Below are 17,710 nucleotides of genomic sequence, written 5' to 3' on the forward strand. Positions count from 1 at the left end.
GTGAGCGCAGGTGCCTCCTTACTGTGACAATAATTGTGCCCTGCAGGACGTGGGCACCTGGGCATCGCTATCACGAGAGACACGCATTCACTTCGCCATTTAACAACACCCCTTGGCCGGAACAAAAGCAGCTCAACAAACCTCCCAAGACAGAACTCCTCAGCAGCCCCAAAAGGGGCTGTTTTCCCGGAGTGGAAAGCACCCGCTGGCGACGCATCGCGTACCTCGCACGAACAAGCAAGCGGCGAGAGGGGGACGGTATTTCCACTCGGATTTCCCGGGCACCCAGTTCTGCTGCAAGAGGTCGGGACAGAACCAGGGACACATCCCGGGCTGCACGCCGGGGTGCGCGGTGACACTTGCCCACGGGCTCCGCACACCGGCCCGCTGGCCAAGGAGCCCACGGCAGCCAGCAGACATTAAGCTGCCGGCTGCAGAGGGCTGGCCGGCCTTCGCCCCCCCTGCGCTTGCCGCCTGCCCGCAGCTCAGCCGCCCTCCCGGCAGGCAGAGCCCCCAGCCCCGGGGAAAGCAGGGAAGAGGTACCCAGCGGCCTCCAGCTCGCACCAGTTATTGATCCAGTGCCCTGGCGGGGAGGACGAGGGCCGGCGCCGCAGATTAGCCAGCAAAAGCCTCCTTAATCACAGGGAGCGGGAGGTTCATTCACAGGCTTTAAAGGCCAGCGGGGACCAGGAGGAGCACCCAGGCTGGCCTCCTGCACGCTCCTGCTGCCACCCCAGCCCAGAGCGGACCCCGCGCACGGGCACCCGTCCCACACACGGGCTTCTGGCCCTTTGCTGCCACTGGGAAGAATTCCCACGAGGGTAAGGTGCAGCCATGACTAGCATGCTTAAAGCTTTCCATTGGCTAGAGAGATCTGCTCCATGTGCTCACCAACAGCTACTCCAAAGCTTCCAGAGATTTTTCCAATTCCTCATATTTTCAATTGCATTTCATTTACTCGCTTTCTTTATGCAGCTGTAATTGGCTTTACTTGGTGCACTGCCATTACAAAGCGCTGGAGAGCGACTGGGACGCAAGATGAGCAGGAGGAAACAGAGGTGGGGGAATGTTTCACAACCGTTTCCAATGGCCATAAAGCCAAAGCGCTCCACGCTGCCGCAGCTGGGGCCGTCCTGGCAGCCCCCAGGCCCTGCGTGTGGCCCCCACGACGCACTCATGCCTCCCGCTAATTGCACCTGCTAAGGGACGGGGGGGTGGGCTCCCCGCTCCAAGCCCAGCGACAGCAGGGGTGCGTTCAACCCGGTACCAAGAGAGGGGGATGAAAGCTGGGGCTCGGCTCACCCTGCGGCACCCTGGGCTGCTGGCCCACCCCAGCTGGCCACAGGCCACACTGCTGCCCGGTTGCCCCACGGGAAGCCCAGCCCGTGGTGCCTGGCACAAGGAGGGCAACAGCTCCACGCTAACTGCACCCCGTCTGCTGCCATGCCTCCTCCACCGAGCTGTGGTTTATAGGTAACCCGATAGTGTTGGTAAATAATTCACTCTGCGGAAGGGGGTTAATACCAATTTACTCTGCAGTACAAGGTATTAAAATAAAAAACCCTGTAGTCACTTCTGTCATGTTCCCTCTGCTAGCCCCACTTTTAATAGGTTACATAATGAAGCCATTCCTGGGCTATTAGCCCTCCTCAGCCTGGTCAATAATTTACTATAATGGCTTTTGGAATCAGCTCTGTGCCATATTCCCCCTTTTTTTTTTGCTTAATAAGCCTTAGCCTGCTGGGGCTGGATGCTCCAGTGGGAACAAAGAGGCTTGAGGAGGGCTGTGGGACCCAGTGGGGGTCTCTCCACTGCAGGCAGATGTGGTTCAGCTCCTCCCGCAGCCGTGAAAAGCCCCCACACACAGTTGGGTGCCACAACACCGGTTCAAAGGGAGAGGATCGCTCCTGCCGCGAGGCTGCGACCGCACCACAGCCTCCAGACACTCGCTGGAGACCCCCAAACCGTGCGTCCCTCCCCACTGGTCACCCCAGCCTTCACCCAGCTGAGGTACAGAGTCGGGGCAGGACGCTGCTCGTATCGGCAGGCTGCCTTATCCGCCCAGCAGCCTGCCCTTCTGCTCCACAGCACCCACCAACCCCTCGCGACAGGCCAGCGTTACCAGCCCGGGCCAGGGAGACAGAGGCGAGCAGGGTGTGCTCGACAGGCCAAGCAGCAGGCCACGGGCAAGCCCGGAGACGAGCCAGCACCTCATCCAAACCCCAGCACCCACAGAGAGCTCCTCACCTGCTTTAACACGGATATTCGGGCTCCTGATTTTGCCAGCCGAGTTCTCCGCGGTGCAGAAGTAGTCGTTGTCGTGGATAAAGCTATTGAAGGCTGATGGCGAGAAGGGGTAGAGCTGCAAAGTCCCATTGGCATGGACGTGCCGGATGTGGGGCACATCGTAGATGTCGTCGCCCGTGGCCAGGTACCACCGAAGGACGGCGCTGGGTGACCCTGCTGCTGGGCAGGGGATCACCACCCCCACTGTGCTGGAGAAGGTGACCTGCTGGATAGAGTCGTTCACAAAGTAGAGGCTGGTTCCAACATCTTCAGCATGTGCTGTGGAGAAAGCAGAGACCACAACGGCGGGGGGTTACTGCAGGAATCGCCGATCCTGCCCAGCCCAGCCGCCGGCCACAGCGCAGCATAAGTGCACGGGCTGGCAGCACAGTGCCACCTTCACAGGCTCTCGCCGTCAGCACGGATCAGGGATCGCGGGCACCCACCCAGGACAACTAGAGGCTCTGCAAGCAAGGAAGGGCACCCAGGGTGTCCCCCCAGGGCTTCCCCAGGTGGCTCTGAACACGCGGCCCAACAGTGTCTCAGCACCCGCAGGCCTGAGGCCACGCACGTGCAACAACAGCAACAAGCCGAGCACAACAGACTGACTGCGTTTGTCCTGCAAGTCCCCAGGTGCCCCAGCCTGGAGCAGCAGGCAGCCAGCACCCCCGGGCCCCATCGGCTCCCCGCAGCTGCCCCTCAGCAATGCCCACACATCCAGCGCAAGCCTCCCCCAAGCAGGGGGGAGAGCCTTCCCGCTACCCTACCCCACCTCCGATCGCAGGAGAGGGGCAGGAAAGCTGGGCTCAGTGCTGCTGCTCCCCTCTCCCAGAGGAAGGGGAAGCCCAGTCCCACCCTGCAGCCGAGCTGCAGCCCGGCGCCAGGCATCCCCACAGCACCCAGACACGCAGAGTTCACGGGCACAACCCGGGGCAGAGCCTGCAGCCGCCCGGATGGCCGGGAGCAGCTCCCAGGGCAGCGTGAGCGCGGCAGAAAAGCTCTTTCCTTCTTCGAAATGAGGGAAGGGACCTCTTCACCCAACTCCTCCAGTCTCTCCTTCCCGCTCTCCAGGACCACGAGCTCCCCCTTCTCCACCAAAGCAAGTAAGATTGGCTATAAATAAGGATGAGGAGGCCCCCAGTCACTTAGATCCGCTTTCTTTTTTTAGTCGCACTCTTCCCAAGTGGGCGGAAGGACAGGGATGCAGAAAGCGGCCCTCGGCGGGTGTATTAATAGCTCTGGCTGAGAACACCGCTCGTGGTGCCGCAGAGCCAATAAGCAGATCACTACCGTGCCGCCGGTTCAAAACGAGTCACGGGGGACCCTCCGTGACCTCGATTTCTTAACTTGGGGAGGAGGGGACAGGAGCAGGGGGGAGAAGGGAAGCCTCCTCTGTACAGCTAGCCTTGCCTCAGCTCTGAGGGCGAGCGTGCCGCGGCGGCTCGCCTGAGGAAGGGCTGGTTGAGTGTCACTGGCCACGGGCACCCACATCTCCCCGCCCAGCTTCCTCCAGCACCCAGCGGCAGTGAGCACATGCCCCTCCTGGCTCGCGTTGTGCCACCAGCCCGCTCCAGCCATCCTCAACCGGGTCAAGATTGGAAACGCCAAAACACCTCACGCCTTCCAGAGCAGAGCCCTCTCCATCCTTCTTCAGCTGAACACACAACCTCGTGTCTCTTTCAGCACCCATAAAATCAGAGGCCAGAGCACCTGGTTGTCGCTCTCTGTGTACTCTACACTGAATCGTCACCTAAAATGACAAAGTTTCCTCCTTTGCCTACTCAGAGCCCTACCAGTCCCACGTCGGGGGCACTGCACAGCAAGAGCTGCCCAAAGCCATCCACGTAACGGGTTAGCCAACGAGCAAGGTCCAGCGCTGCCACCACACAAGACAACAGTTTTACAGGTCAAAAAAGCACCTCCATATCTTCCCACACACAGGTAGAAGTAGGCAAAGTCATTTATTTTTCCCTCCCTCACCGACAGGTGCCAGAAGAACGACGGACCAGAGGAGCAAAGCGCTCCGGCCGAGCCCCCCGCGCAGCTGCGCCAGGCTCTGCAGGGCTACGGGGCCACCGCACGGCCCCACAGATGTCATTTTGTGACATCTCCAGGCTGGTTTGTCGTCATGAATCAGCATTTCCCTTCATCAGAACGGCGCGGTGCTTCTCCCAAATACATGAAAGAGAAAAACGCACATTTGCAAGCAGAGGAAGGAAAACAAAGCACGCGTGAGCAGCAGCGAGCTATTTGTGGCAACGCCTGTCGCCTGAGCACAGCAGAAGATGGCTGGAGCCAGGGCAGGCGGCGTGCAGGGCATGCAGCGAGAGCCACCCTGCGCCCGCCCGCCGGCGCTGGGCCAGGAAGGCTCCGTGGTGCTCAGCACCCCAGCAACCGCCCGGCCGGGCCCCAGGCTCCATCCAACACCTCCAGCCCAGACCCCAGAGCACGGCGTGAGAAGGCTCCTGCTGTCATAAAGATCGGAGAGCATCCATGGCCTGACAGGGAAATATCTTCTGCCCAAGCAGCGCCCAGGAAGGTTTGGAGATGGACGGGTGAGGGGCTGGGGTGAAGAGTGGAAAAATACCTCATAAACAGAGAAATTCAGATTACCCGTAAAGCTTTTTCAGGTCAAAGGGGGAAACGGATTTTTAATAGAAAATGGAAGTTATGGGATTGGCAATAGTTATGTGACAGACGCATAGAGTTAAATCCATATAATCTCCTTTACCATTTAGCATTGAGCACCATCCTAATTCCACGTTCCATAAAACTGTCTCCAAATCACCGAGAGAGATTAAAAATTTAGAAATAGCACTGCAATATTTTTAAACCAGAAATCACTGCTCACATCTGGTCAGATGTGCTGACCCTAACCTAAATACCGAGGGCATTAATTCACATGAACCTGAACAGAGGAGGCTAGAGGAGCCAAAATGGAACAGTTTCTGCTGGGGAAAATGCAGCGACGCAGGCGCACAGCACCAGCCCTGGAGACCAGCCGCCGGTAGCTGGAAGCTGCACAAAGCCCAGCGCGCAGCCGGACACTGTCTGCCGTGCTCTGAAAGGCCGGTATTTTAAGGTATCAGAGTGCAATCTTCTTAAATTGTAGTAAATTACAACCTAGAGGTAGTGAAATATTAATATCTCTATCTGAGCTGCGAGAAGTCATTTTGCTATCATCCCTTCGGAATATTTACTCGTCTCGACCGCTGGACTTCCCAAACTCCAGCCCCATCCGCGGCACGGCCCACCTCGGCGCTGGGCCGCGCACAAAGCGCTCGTTTGCTCTAAGGAGCGGCTAAGGCAGCACGGCCAGCACCCCACCCCAGCACCCGCCACAAGCCCCGCAGCTCGGGAGGAGGTGGCCGCAATGTAGGTGCGAGCCCTGCACGAGGAGCAGCATGGGCTGACACCTCGGCCTGTGTGAGCACAGAAACGCCATCGCCGGCCAGGCGAGCGCTGAGCGAGGCAGCCACTCCTCTCCTCCAAACCTCCCCGGGGAGAGCCCGTCCTCTCCCACGGAGGGGGTTGAGGACTGGTCTGACAACGACCAGCTTCGTGCCAGCGCAATTCGAGAGTCATTTCTCCGGAGCAAAGAAGCTGCTTCTGCCCGTGACACAGGCGCATCATCTGTGTTAGCAAGCTACTCGCTCGGGACCCTGCAGCCAGTCCCGTGCCCACTCAACCCAGGAAGTTTCTCAGAGTCGAGCAAGGTCTTTTGCAGAGCAGTGACTGGGTGGAAACCCGGCAGAGGTGGGAAAAGGCTACACAAGTTGTGTTTCAAGGGTGTTCACGCAGTCCACGGGCAGGTGCTAGACTCGAGTTCACACTATCCCACCGGCAGCACCTTTCCCCAGACCTCCCTGTTGGGCCTGGCGGTCTCACGGCTCGCCCGGGTGCCCAGCCAGCCCTCCTCCGAGGCCAGGCGAGCTGCGGCCCGGGCCCCCCCGCAGCAAGAAGCCCACCCGCTGGCCAGCAAAGGGGCTGGAGGAGCCGTCAGAGCTTCTCCGGCCACCAGCTGTAAGGGGCTGCAGGGATGCTGCGAAGAACAGCAGGCTAATCACCACCTCACCGCTCATTTATTATCCTCATTAAGGGTGTTTGACACCTGCCCTGTTCAAGGAGAAAGTGAACCGAAGCTGGGCACGCATTGCGGGGTGGGAATTACAGGTAGGTGGCAAGTCCTAATCTTTCCTCTCTACTGCCTTGAGATCCGACAGTAATTCCGTCACACACTGCCTGCACATTTATAACACTGGAGACGCCTTTGGCCTTCCCTGGAACGAGCTTCCTCCAAGCCCTCATCATCGGGACACTTTTAACAGCCTTTCTCCTAATGAGGGGAGTGACCTTGGAGCTGACAGAGCGAGAAGCGGCATCTCCGAGCGTCACGGAAGGGACGGGGAGCGAAGCAGCTGAGCCGAGAAGCACAAGGCTGGGACCCGGTCGAGCGGAGCGCGAGAGCCACGCACACACCCCCCCGCCCCCCACCAGGAGCGCAGCGCAGCCAGGCGACGCCACCCCAAAGGGTTAAAGCCCTGAGCGGCCTCCTCCACGCTGCGCCCCACCAGTCTCAGGAGGGTGGAAATTGTGCCACAAAAGCAGGGCCTGGGGCGCTCAGCTGGTGCCCGGCACAGCGATGGCAGATCCCTGCCCAGCACGTTCCCTGTCCTGGCACTGCGTTTCGGCACAGCCCCCCTGGCCGGAGCACCGCGCTCGCTCCTGACTCGCAGCCGCCGTCCCGGCGAACCAAAGAAGAGGGAGCCAAGGCGAACGCTGCCTCTGGTCCTCTGCAGGGAAGGGCACCGCTCAAACCCCCTTGGAGCGTGAGCTGCCCGCTCCTTAATGCATCTGCACGGAAATTAAGGCCTGAACCACCTCCAGCTATTACGACAGCACCCAGGCTGAGCCTGTAACCCTTGCCTGGAAAAAAAAGAAAAAGCTCTCCCCGCTGAGCTGCCTGGCCCCTGAACCTCCCACGTCAGCTTGCCGGAGGTACCAGTCTCACCACCCCACCCACACCGGGGCTGACCCAGAGCTGGACACCCCCAAGCTCTGCACCACCTCCCAAGCACCCCACCCTGCCCGAGCTTCCCCTGGGGGCCCTTGGCTCTGGGGGAGCAAGGAACGAGCCCAGGGACTGCAGGCAATGGCCTCTCCCTCCCCTTCCATAGCCCACCTCCACATCTCAGCCACGCTGGACACGAAGCCCGAGGAGCTGCAGCCGAACCCCAAGGGGACATCTGGCCACGAGCCAGGGTGACAGCAAGGCCCCCCCGGGGAGGCCGGTACAAGGGGTGGGCGAGGGGACGCACCAGAGGCCGCACACGCCTGCTGCCGGGCTTCCTCCGGAGCCGCCGATCCGCGCCGCAGCCCGCGCGCTCGCGCTACGAGGCGGAGACGAGGATTTCCACCACGGGCCGACAGGTACGAGAAACGAGGGGAACGGATCAATCGAGCAAACTCCGAAACCCCGCTCGTCACCGCCTCTTCCCCTCGGCCTTGTGCTCGCTCCCTTCTCTCCCGGAGAGGAGCCGACAGAGCCCTTTCCAAGAGGCAGCAGCTGGGGCAGGCGGCAAGCGTTAGCCAGAGTTGGGAAATGGATTTCCTAAATATTTGGTACAGCTCTGCTGGCAGATGATGGCGGCAATGTGCAGATTGTGTGTGGTGGGGTTTATTTCTTAAGGATCTACAAGCAGGGAAAGGGTAATTCACAAAATCACGGTTATGTAAAAACACGTAGCTGGCTATAATCTAGATTTCAAAGACAAGAAACACTCTGCACCCAAACCTGCCACTGCATAAGCCTCCCAGCAAAGCGCGCGTCGCAACGACCGCAACAACCGCACACCTTCCTCCTTCATGCCCTCCTAGGAAGTGGCGCTTATTAACACTCTGCTTCTCGGGGTGCGAGATGACTTCATGTTATCCCAGGCAGAGCTCGCAGCCCGCGTGCTGCCATCTCGGAGGGATTCCTGCCACAAAGAGCAGCTTCCAGTTCTGTTGTGGTGCTCGGCTCGGCAGAGCGGGCAGTCCCTCGGCCCCGGCCCCGCCGGCGGGGAGCAGCGCGCTGCACCAAAGGGCCCAGCGCCCTGGTTTCCCAAAGCAGAGCCCCCGGCAGCCCTCAGCTCCGGGGAGGGCGGCTCGACAGCACAGCCCTGGCACTCGCCCCTCGCGCCCGGCACAGCCTGGTCCTCCGGAGAGCAAACGCACCAGGAAACATGAGGGTTGCCTGATCCCCATTTCCTCACCCAAAGGCAAGAGCAGCCCCAAGCCCACACCAGGCGCAGGTAAAGGCTGTGGGCAAGTCGCCACCGCGGCTCCTTGTGCCGGGAAATCTGGGCTAGCCGCAGGATAAACAAACCCCGGGCACGGCGAGGAGTTCAGCACTGCAGGCTTCTCCTCCGTGCATTTAATGAGGTTTCCATGTTTCATTTCAGAGACAAACGAGCGCTGTGCCACACTGGGGGGCCGAGATGGGGAGAGATTAAAAAACGCAAGCTGCATAGTTCACTGCACCCAATACAGGAACATAATGTAAATATAATGCCAATATAAATCAGGCGGCGGAGAGATCCAGCGAGAACACGCAGGGAGATGCTTTCCCGGCTCCAAGCCGCTCAATTTTGCCCGGTCTGCTCTTCATCACACCGCTCGCCCCTCGCCTCCCCTCCTCCTCTGCCTGGCTGCTCTCACTCACGCTGCCAGACCGTCGTTCTGCTCAAGTCCCTGCTCGTTTGCTTGCCAACCACCTATTTTTGCTTATTTTATAGGCGGGGGGGAAACAAGCAGCTACAGCCCATCGAGGGATTTCTAAACTTCAGTGGTCCCCTGGATCAAATGTCTATTTGCTTTCGGTTTCTACTTGAGCTCTCTCTCTCCAGCAGGAACACGTTAAAAGGATGTGCTTCGATGCCCAGAAATATTAAGCATCTGAAAGGTTTATCATGCATTAAGCAATTCATTTTTTTTATCCTATTATTATAATGAAACTTCCATTGTATTGCTGTCCTCTCTTTGGAACCATTTCACTTTAACACTTTCCATCGCCAGGACTGTTCAACACTGAAGATACATTTTATTTCTTAAAAAAAGGAGAAAATGAGGCCACGAGGAGTTGTGCTAATGGAGGCTTTTAATTTGCTCTTCTCCGAAGAGATAGCTCTGTGGGAAGAGACCCCTTTTCCAAGACGCTGGGGCTGAAAACATGCAAAAGCAATAAACCCGGCGCAGCTCTTTATTATTTGGACTACCGGGGGGGAAGAAATCGCAGCATCCTCGACGGTTATTTGTTTTCGCGTTTGTTTTTTCCTTTTAGCCCAGTAAAAAATGCAAATGTAAGCAAAGCAGACGCTGGCACGTTCAGCTCAGCAGATCCTAAACACAAAAGCGATTTTGGGTAAAGCTCCCCAACGCAGCTTTACTCCAGCTCGAATCAAGCAGCTATTCCATAATTAATAATTGATGGAATAATTGATCGTCACCACACAACCGGACAGGATGCCCTCTTAAACCTGGGTAAATATTTTTCATCGGATTAACGTTCAGATAACTGGGTAATGTAAGAGGCAGCAAGAGGAGTAAGGAGGCAGCTCCGTCCCCTTTCTTTCGCTTTCCTCATTTCCTAAAATTTCCCCCTTGCTGTTCTCAAATGTCAAAAAAAAAAAAGATAATTAGGGCAACTGTCATTTTACATCCTCGAGCAGACAATTTTCCAAAAGGTGGGCGCCTCCATCACCGCGTCTGCAGGTCGGGTCATGTCGCAAAGAGGCAATTTATTATCGAGCCGCAATTAAAAATTCCCGCAGATTCGGACACGGGCGATTCCTTTATGTAACACGGGCCGATTGTGGTCACAAGCGCCCCGCGACCCGAGCGGCTCCGTGCCCTCCTTCGCTCGCTCCGCTGGCGGGGACGCGGCTCGGCGCATCCCCCGCGGACCCGGGCAGCGGTCACTTCAGCCCCAACTTTCCGTCCGGCCCCAGCGATGGGTGCGCGGCCCCCGACACGCCTGTCCCGCGGCTCCCCCCGCTCCCGCTGTGGTTCCCCCTCCCCAGCCGCCGGGTTACGGTGGCCGCGGCGCTCCCGGAGGGAAGATGCGATTGTTGCGGCGTCGCCGGGCTCCGTCCGTCTGTCGGGACCGGGCGGCCGCGGGCAGCGCGGCTCTGCCCGGAGGATGCTGCCCTCGTCGGGGCCGTGCTCCAGCTCCCCGCGACCACCGGGGACGGGGACCCAGGACACACACACACACACACCCCCTCTCCGCCGGGCCCGGCGCCGCTCCGCGCCCCAGGAGCCCCGCGGCTCCCCCGAAGGGGCGCACCCGGGGCCATCCGCACACCCCCCCCCCCGCCTCCCCCGCCCGCCCCGGGGGCGACGTACCTTTCCGCAAAGAGTACAGCAGGAAAAAAGTTACCAGCCACATGCCATAAAGAGCAGCCGTGGCCCCGGGGCTGCGGCGCAATTGCGGGCGGTGCGGTGCCCCGGCGTGCCGCGCTCGCTGCTGCCAGCCCGGGTGCGGAGCCCAGAGCCCAGCGCCCAGCTCCCAGCCGCTCCTCCGCCCCTCTCCCGGCGAGTGGCGGCGGCGGGGTGGGCCGGGCTCCCGCGCAGCCCCCGCCCCCGCGCCCCGCTCCGCGGCCGCGCAGCGCCGGGAGGGCGGCAGCCCCCGCCGGGTAGGGCTGCGCGGCCGCGGGGCAGCGCCCGGCCCCCCCCTCCGCGCTTCCTCCCCCCCCACCCCTCCTCCTCGCCTCGGGAGGGCGGGGGGTGCGCACCGACGGCGGGGACCCTCGCGCCCAGGGCGGGGGGGGACTCGCCCCCGGGCAAACGGCCGCGGCCGTCGGGGCTGCCCCCGCACCGGTCACGCTCCGGCCCCGCGGCTGCCGAAAGGCCGCTTCGCCCCGGGGAACCCGCGTCCCCCCGGCACGGAGCTGCCCCCCAGGGCCCCGCGGGCCTCCCGGACATCGCTCAGCAGCCTGAGGACACAATTCGGGTGCTCACGGCACGAACAGCACCCACCCGCGGTGCTGCCGGGACAGGGGACGCTGCAGGATAGGGCCCAGCAGACTTCTCACCCATCCATCCCTCTGGCCGGCCAATAGCAAATAAATGGGAGTTCATGTGTTACTTTGGGGGGTATTTAGTGAAGGCTTAATTCAAGCCTCGGGTCTTACTCCCCAGGACTTAGGTCGCCCCAAAGCCAACTTGTCTGGACTCTTAGAGCCGTCCACAAAGGCTTTTCTTGAAGCGATTATAGCAGGTTTGCTTTGCTTTCCAAAACAGCCTTGCCAATCCACGTTTGTTGCAAAATAAACAGAAAGAAAGACTGAAGCGTTCTGATTTCAAACAAAACAAGAAGTAGAAAAAGACACCACACACTGATTTTTTTAAGAGGCACTGTTTAGATTTAGTTGCAAACCTAACCATCGTCACCCACTAAAAAAAAAAATTAGAAAAACAGCAGCTCCTTGGCCATTTTCAACCCACACCAGTTCGTTGTGACTCCCTACGCCTGGGAGTCCCTGGGAAGAGCCAGAGCACTCCCCCACAGCGCGGTGGGAACCGCTCCCCACGCCCTCCAAGCGCCATTTCACAGAGGAAGCACCCAGAGAAGCCGGCAGGGCCACGGCTCCCCCGTCCCCTCCCTGCTCCAGGCCACCCGCACCAGATCCCCTTGTGCGGGGATGGGCACAACGAGGGCAGCTGCCACCGAACCCCTCCGTGCCAAGGAGCCAACAGCAGAGGCGGGAGCAAACACCGTGCCTGTGCCGTGCAGGTCTGACACACCACGGCCCTTCCTCCTCCTCCTCCTCCTCCTCCTCTCTGGGGATGCGCTCCCCCTCCTTCGGTGCTGCCAAGCTCCACCGCTCCGTCACCACCCCCTCCCCAGCCTGTTCCCAGGCCACCTCACAGCTCTGTCACGCGCGTGGGTGTCCCCAGCACACGGCCCTCCCGCGCGCGCACGTGCTGCTCCCCGGCCCCACGCCGCTGGCTCGCTCCTACCCCGGCCGTGCCACCGGCATCCCGGGAGGCCATGAGGCAGCAGCTGATGCACACCCGGTGCCCACGCATCCCTCCAGGATCCGAGGTGCATTTCAATCGCCACCCACATCCCTATACAGATGTTAGCTGATACTTCGCAAGGAAATTGCTATTCAGGCCCATACCCAAGGCAACAAGCAAATCCCCGGCTCTGGGGAGCCCCAGCCACATGCCAGGCATCTGCCCCCCTCCCTCCCCGGCAGCTGCTGCAGGGTGGCAGCGCAGGCCAGCCTGCTAACAGGAATCTGCCAGCCACAGAAACTGCTCCAGCATTCATATCCAGCACACAGTGTGTTGGACTCGGGTGCAGTTTCTACCCTCCTACGCTCAGGAGTGAATGAAAGGGGGGTGCGGGGGCTGGCAGGGCACCCGCTGGGCCTCGCAGATCTCCCTTTGAGGCACATGTACAGGGGAGTCAACGCTACTCACCTGTTCATTTTGAGCTCCCTTGGCTGCTCAGCATCTCCAGTGAGTCTCCTCATCAGCCCTAGCTCAGAGACTCAGCCTGCACCGAGAGCACTAACCTCCCCCTGCCAAAAGCTCCATCCTCCAAGGGAGGACAGCATCTGCCAGCCAGCCAAAGAGACAACAACTGAGGGCTGACGGGGTGAATGACCAGCCCCAGGTCTCACTCCAGGAGCCACAGCGAGCCCTTGAGCTGCCTGTGCCGCTCATTACAGCCCTGTTTGCTCCCCCGTGTATGGCTCAGCCCCCATGCCCAGCCCCACGTGCAGGTCTGGCAGCAGAGGGCAGGCAGCCTGGCGCTCCTGGGAGCTGCTGTTTAGGGCCACCAGCCTCCCCACAGCTCCCCCATTTCAACACACTCAGGAAGCATTTGTGCGTGGCCTTTGCACAAGCCTTCAGCCCAGAAAGCTGATGTCCTGCTAACATCCACCCCATCAGAGCAGCATCAGGTGCTTCCCACAGCTGCGGTCAGGAAGGGCTGAAATCATCACGCTGATTATTTGGGCAGCATCACCTGGACTTTGGCAGCACACGGGAGGCTCCCAGGAAGCGAGGCCGGTGCTAACCGGGAGAAACACTTCTCCCCCTCCCTGTAGCCACTGACCTGCTAACCAGGAGCTAGCAACCTGCCAGAGCCAGCAGCAAGCTCAGCTGCAAAGCCTGCTAAAAAGTGAAGCTCCTACTAATTTCCCTGGCCCAAACTCCACCCAGGACACAGGGGGAATTACAGCAACACGTGCCCATACATGGTTCCAAGCCCCACCAGGCTTCCCCCCAGGGGAGACGGGACCCTCTGTGCTTCACCACAGGGTCTTTCCACCACAAGACACACTTCTGCCTCTCCCCGAGGGCAGCGTCACCCCAACACTTTGACCCCACCTGCCTCCTTTAGCCACCCCCTGCCCAGCACTTGTTCTGGCTCCAGGCAGCCTTTACACTCAGCTCCAAGATCCCCCCGAGCTCGGGGGGTTACAGGGGTGCCCCGTGCTCACAGGCCCCGTTAGCCAGCCAGCTGCTTTCCCCTACGGATCATTCTTCCACTAAATATGCAAAAACCCACCCTCCACACAAGCCCGCAGAGGGTCGCTGAGGAAAGCAGCCAAAAGGAGGGTCCCAACAGCCCCCCCCCAGCTCCCAGGGTCAGCTGCACCCCAAAGCTTTGCCCCATGCCAGGGGAGAGGGGCACACAGCGCTGCAGGGAGCGCCCCTCGCCCCAGCGGCCCCCCCGGCCAGGGCACACCTCGCCTCCCCCCAGCCCCCCTCCCGGACAAAGTGCTCATTAAAACAACAGAGCTACTCACCTCTCGCGGCCCCTTTCCACAAAGCACTTCCCATGCAGGAGCTCGCCCTCGCAGCACCTCTCTGGCTAGCCGAGCCAGCCGGCTGCGAGCCCGCCCCACAGCCCGAGGCACAGGCTCTGCCCAGCGTGGCCACCCCCATCCCCCAGGAATGAGCCCCCCCCGGGCGGAGGAGGAAAAAAGCCTGTGGGGGTAATTGCAGAGAGGCCACAGCTGGGCTGGCTGCGGGCAGCACCTGGGCCTGGGAGGGCCTGGGAGGGCCTGGGAGGGCCTGGGAAGGGTGGGGGGGGGTTCCCGGCCCCCCCCGGCTGGGCCAGGGGCAGCAGCCCCTCGCCCCAGGGCTGGCCCTGTGCGGGTGCCACCCGGGGCGGTGCTGGGGGAGGTCGCCCAGCTTGCCCGTGGGCATGCGGCAGCCCCGCTCCGTGCCTCAGTTTCCCCAGAGGCTGAGGGGAGCGAGCGGCCGGGGGACACAAAGGCCCCGGGGGCGGCGAGGGGCCGGTACCCGGGTAAAGGGGGGTCCCCCTCGGCCCCCCGGGGCCCATCCCCTGCGAAACCGGCGGCGTTTCCGCGCGGGGCCCAGCCCGCGGTCCCGCCGCCCGGGAAGGCTCTTGCCGGGCCAGAGCTTGGCCGCTGCTTCCCCCTAGTGCCGCAGCCCCGCAGCGCGGCTCCTCGCGGGCTGCCCGCGGCCACCGCTCGCCCCTGGGCCACCCGCTCCCGAGGCCCGTGGCCCCATCCCGGACGGCTCCTGCCCCCCCCCCCCCCCCGGCTGCGGGCAAGGGGGCGCTTCGTGCCCCTCTCCGAGCAGTGCCCGAGCGCCCCGGGATTTCCAGCCTGGGCAAGCCGGGGCCGAGGGGCGTTTGCCCGGGCCTGGCAGCGCACCCACGCCAGGCAGGGGGGTACGCGGGAGGCGAGCGGGGTCCGTGTCCTCGCCAGCGCCCGGCCCAGCCTGGAGTCACCTCTGGGAAGTTTCCGCGGGGCCGAGGCCCAGTCCCGGGGCGCTCGGACTGGACTCACGGGGACCCTTGTACCGCCCGGCCACCGCGGGCTGAGGCGGGAGCTGAGCGGAGGCCGGCGAGGCACAACCGCCCATGTCGGTGCGCGCGGTTAGCGCCGAACCCACGGCGCCGGGAACCAGGGCCGAAACGGGGTTTGCTTTGGGAGGGAGGATGATCCAAGACATTGGAGCGCTGCTGTTTTGGCAGACGCCTGCTGATGGATGCGCTGCCTTTTCGGGAGCAGAACAAAGGGAGAAGGAGGCGTGTGGCTGGCTCCCCGCCAGCCCGGCCCCGTCTCTCCACCACATCGAGTGTTCCTCTTTGGCTCCATTAGTCACCATTTGCCACTCTACTGTTTTAACTGATGAGGAGACATTTTACATTCCCGTTTCCTGGTGGGCCAAATGCATCCCTGGCATCGTGGAGATGGTGGAGCGGTGCTGGAGGGCACCTCCCTGGCTGCAGCTCCTCCTGCTCCTGCCCCAGTGCCTCAGCTCCTCATGTTCAGTCGTGGCTTAAGCACAAGAGCTGGCCAAGCCATGGCCGGCCAGAGCCCCTCTCCCTCGTACCTGCCCAGCCAGACACTGGCGAAGCAAACAGGGAATAGCCAGTGCCAAGGGGAAGCTGTTCAGCACTGGGAGTCTTCCCAGAGGAAAAGGACACTCCAGTTGTCCACTGTATTATTCACCAAATCCCCTTTGTGTCACAGAAAAGATTTACTTTGAGAAGATTAACGGCTCAAGGGACTGTGAGAGAAATCCGCCAAGATTGCCTGGTTCAGGGGAGAAGAGGAATGCCTCCTCGCTGGGGCCGCAGCTCCCAGCCGACCCGCGGGGCTGCAGGGCTGGGGCTTGTCCTGTGGGGCACCCTCCGATGGGGACCACCCCTGCCAGGCCCTGGGGGGGCAGGAGCCTCTCACGGGGCAGCACCAGGACAAAGGCAGCGGAGAGGGGACGTGGTGGCCTTTCCCTGCGGCCTTCCCAGCTTCCCGCTCCCATAGCTCCTGGGCTCAATGGCCAAAGCCTGTGGAGGCGTGGAGAGGGAGCACCCCTGCCGCTGGCACGTTTTCCACACATCATCTCAGCTGCTTATGTCTTTCCCCTGTTCCTTGTTCCCTGGCTCCATCCAGGGGGGGCACATAGCTGGGCTGCTCCCAGTTCAGCTCCAGCAGTAGCCTGGCCTCCAAACGTAACCTCCAGGGCAAGTTTCCAGGTGCTGGCAGCGCGTCCTGCTCTGCCGCTGCACACCCTGACAGCCCCCTGACCCGTGGCACAGCCCCCAGCCCCGGGCAGGGGTGCGAAGGGCTGTGCGAGTCTGCGTGCACACGTGGGTGTCCGCAAGCCGTGCAGAATAATGCTATTAATGCCATCTGGTGCCGAGACAGAGATCCCCCTGCGCAGGGAGCCAGGCCCGGCTTTTCACTCCCCTTAATCTCCTCCCTTCGCGCCGCAGGGGCTCTGTCTGTGGGTCTGGCCGGGGGGCCGGTGCCAGGGGACACGCACCCTGAAGGGCACCCTGAGCCCTGGCACGCTCGGGCACGGGGCAGCACGGGGAGCCCTGGGCCTCGCAGACGGGAGAGCCTGCTGAGGACGGGCTCGTTCCCTACGCCGGCTGCCTGTCCCTCTGCTGCGCCCTTTAGCTCCTTCTTTAGGGGGACACAACCACAGCGCACCCCTCGCCGGCGAGGGCTGGGGGTCTGAGCAGCGAGAGGGCAGAGCTCTGGTTCCCATTCGTGCTTTGCAAAGCTGCGCCGGGTCTTTATTAGTGGGTCAGCATCGAGTCAAAATTATATTTCAAAATAATCTCCTTACTGCATTAAATAAGCACCTTAGATGAGACAAATTGCACGGGTTTTGTCTGGTAACCCTCCCCCAGCTAATCCCGTTTTACTGCCAGTGCCTGACCTCAATGGAAGCCCGAAGGGACCAGGCGAGCCGGTCTCTCTGCCGCCAGCAGCAGGGTCGGGGCTCCTGCGGGATCCCCGCTGCCACCACGCTGCCCACAGGGGAAGGGGACGAGGGTGCTGGGGGGCAGTGGCTGGGGGGGCAGTGGTTTGGGGGGCAGTGGTTGGAGGGGCAGGAGTTTGGGGGGCAGTGGTTGGGGGCAGCAGTTTGGGGGGGTAGTGGGTTTGGGGGGACAGTGGTTGGGGGGCAGTAGTTGGGGAGCAGTGGTTGGGAGGGGCAGCGGGTTGGGGGGGGCAGCCCTGCGGCCAGCAGAGCCGGTCGCTAGGTGTCCGTGTCGGCCCAGCTCACCCACACACCAACACTTGGGATTGAACCTCCCTCCTCACTCACCGCCCAATTGCGAGAGAGTTTTGCTCATTGCTTTTTTCTTTCTTTTTTTTAAGAAGTTTTTCTGTCTGTACTCCGAGATGAGAGAGGCTGTGAAACCAGAGAGCTGGATGCACCATCCTAGCCCTGTTCTGGCCCAAGGTGGCCAGGGGGGCCGGAAGCAGGAATGTCCACAGGCCCCTCTGCAAACCCAGAGCGGAGACGGCCGGCTGCTCCGTGCCGTGGGTGTGCAGAGGAACCTTCGCTGGGTCTGTGTTGGAAGATGTCTGCAGGGCAGAGAAGTCATTGGTGCTGGGCCAGGAGAGTGGGCAATTCAAATGCCTCGGGCACAAAG

General features: G+C 61.5%; 1 protein-coding gene across 7 annotated transcripts in view; it reads right to left on the bottom strand.

The window, feature by feature from the left end:
- DSCAML1 (DS cell adhesion molecule like 1) overlaps positions 1–10,845 on the bottom strand; it is a 104,355-nt gene extending 93,510 nt beyond the window's left edge. For all 7 annotated transcript variants that reach the window (XR_012626230.1, XR_012626229.1, XR_012626231.1 and 4 more), the window contains exons 1-2: positions 10,672–10,845; positions 2,248–2,565 (exon numbers count right to left, since the gene is read on the bottom strand). Coding sequence is in view for 4 of the 7 variants with exons in the window: in XM_074848890.1 (XP_074704991.1) it covers positions 2,248–2,565; positions 10,672–10,714 (361 nt within the window). In the remaining 3 variants the exon portion in view is untranslated. The remainder of the gene's footprint in view (positions 1–2,247; positions 2,566–10,671) is intronic.
- Positions 10,846–17,710: the final 6,865 nt, after the last annotated feature.

Source organism: Strix aluco, chromosome 23, assembly GCF_031877795.1.
Source record: "Strix aluco isolate bStrAlu1 chromosome 23, bStrAlu1.hap1, whole genome shotgun sequence".
NCBI lineage: Eukaryota > Metazoa > Chordata > Aves > Strigiformes > Strigidae > Strix > Strix aluco.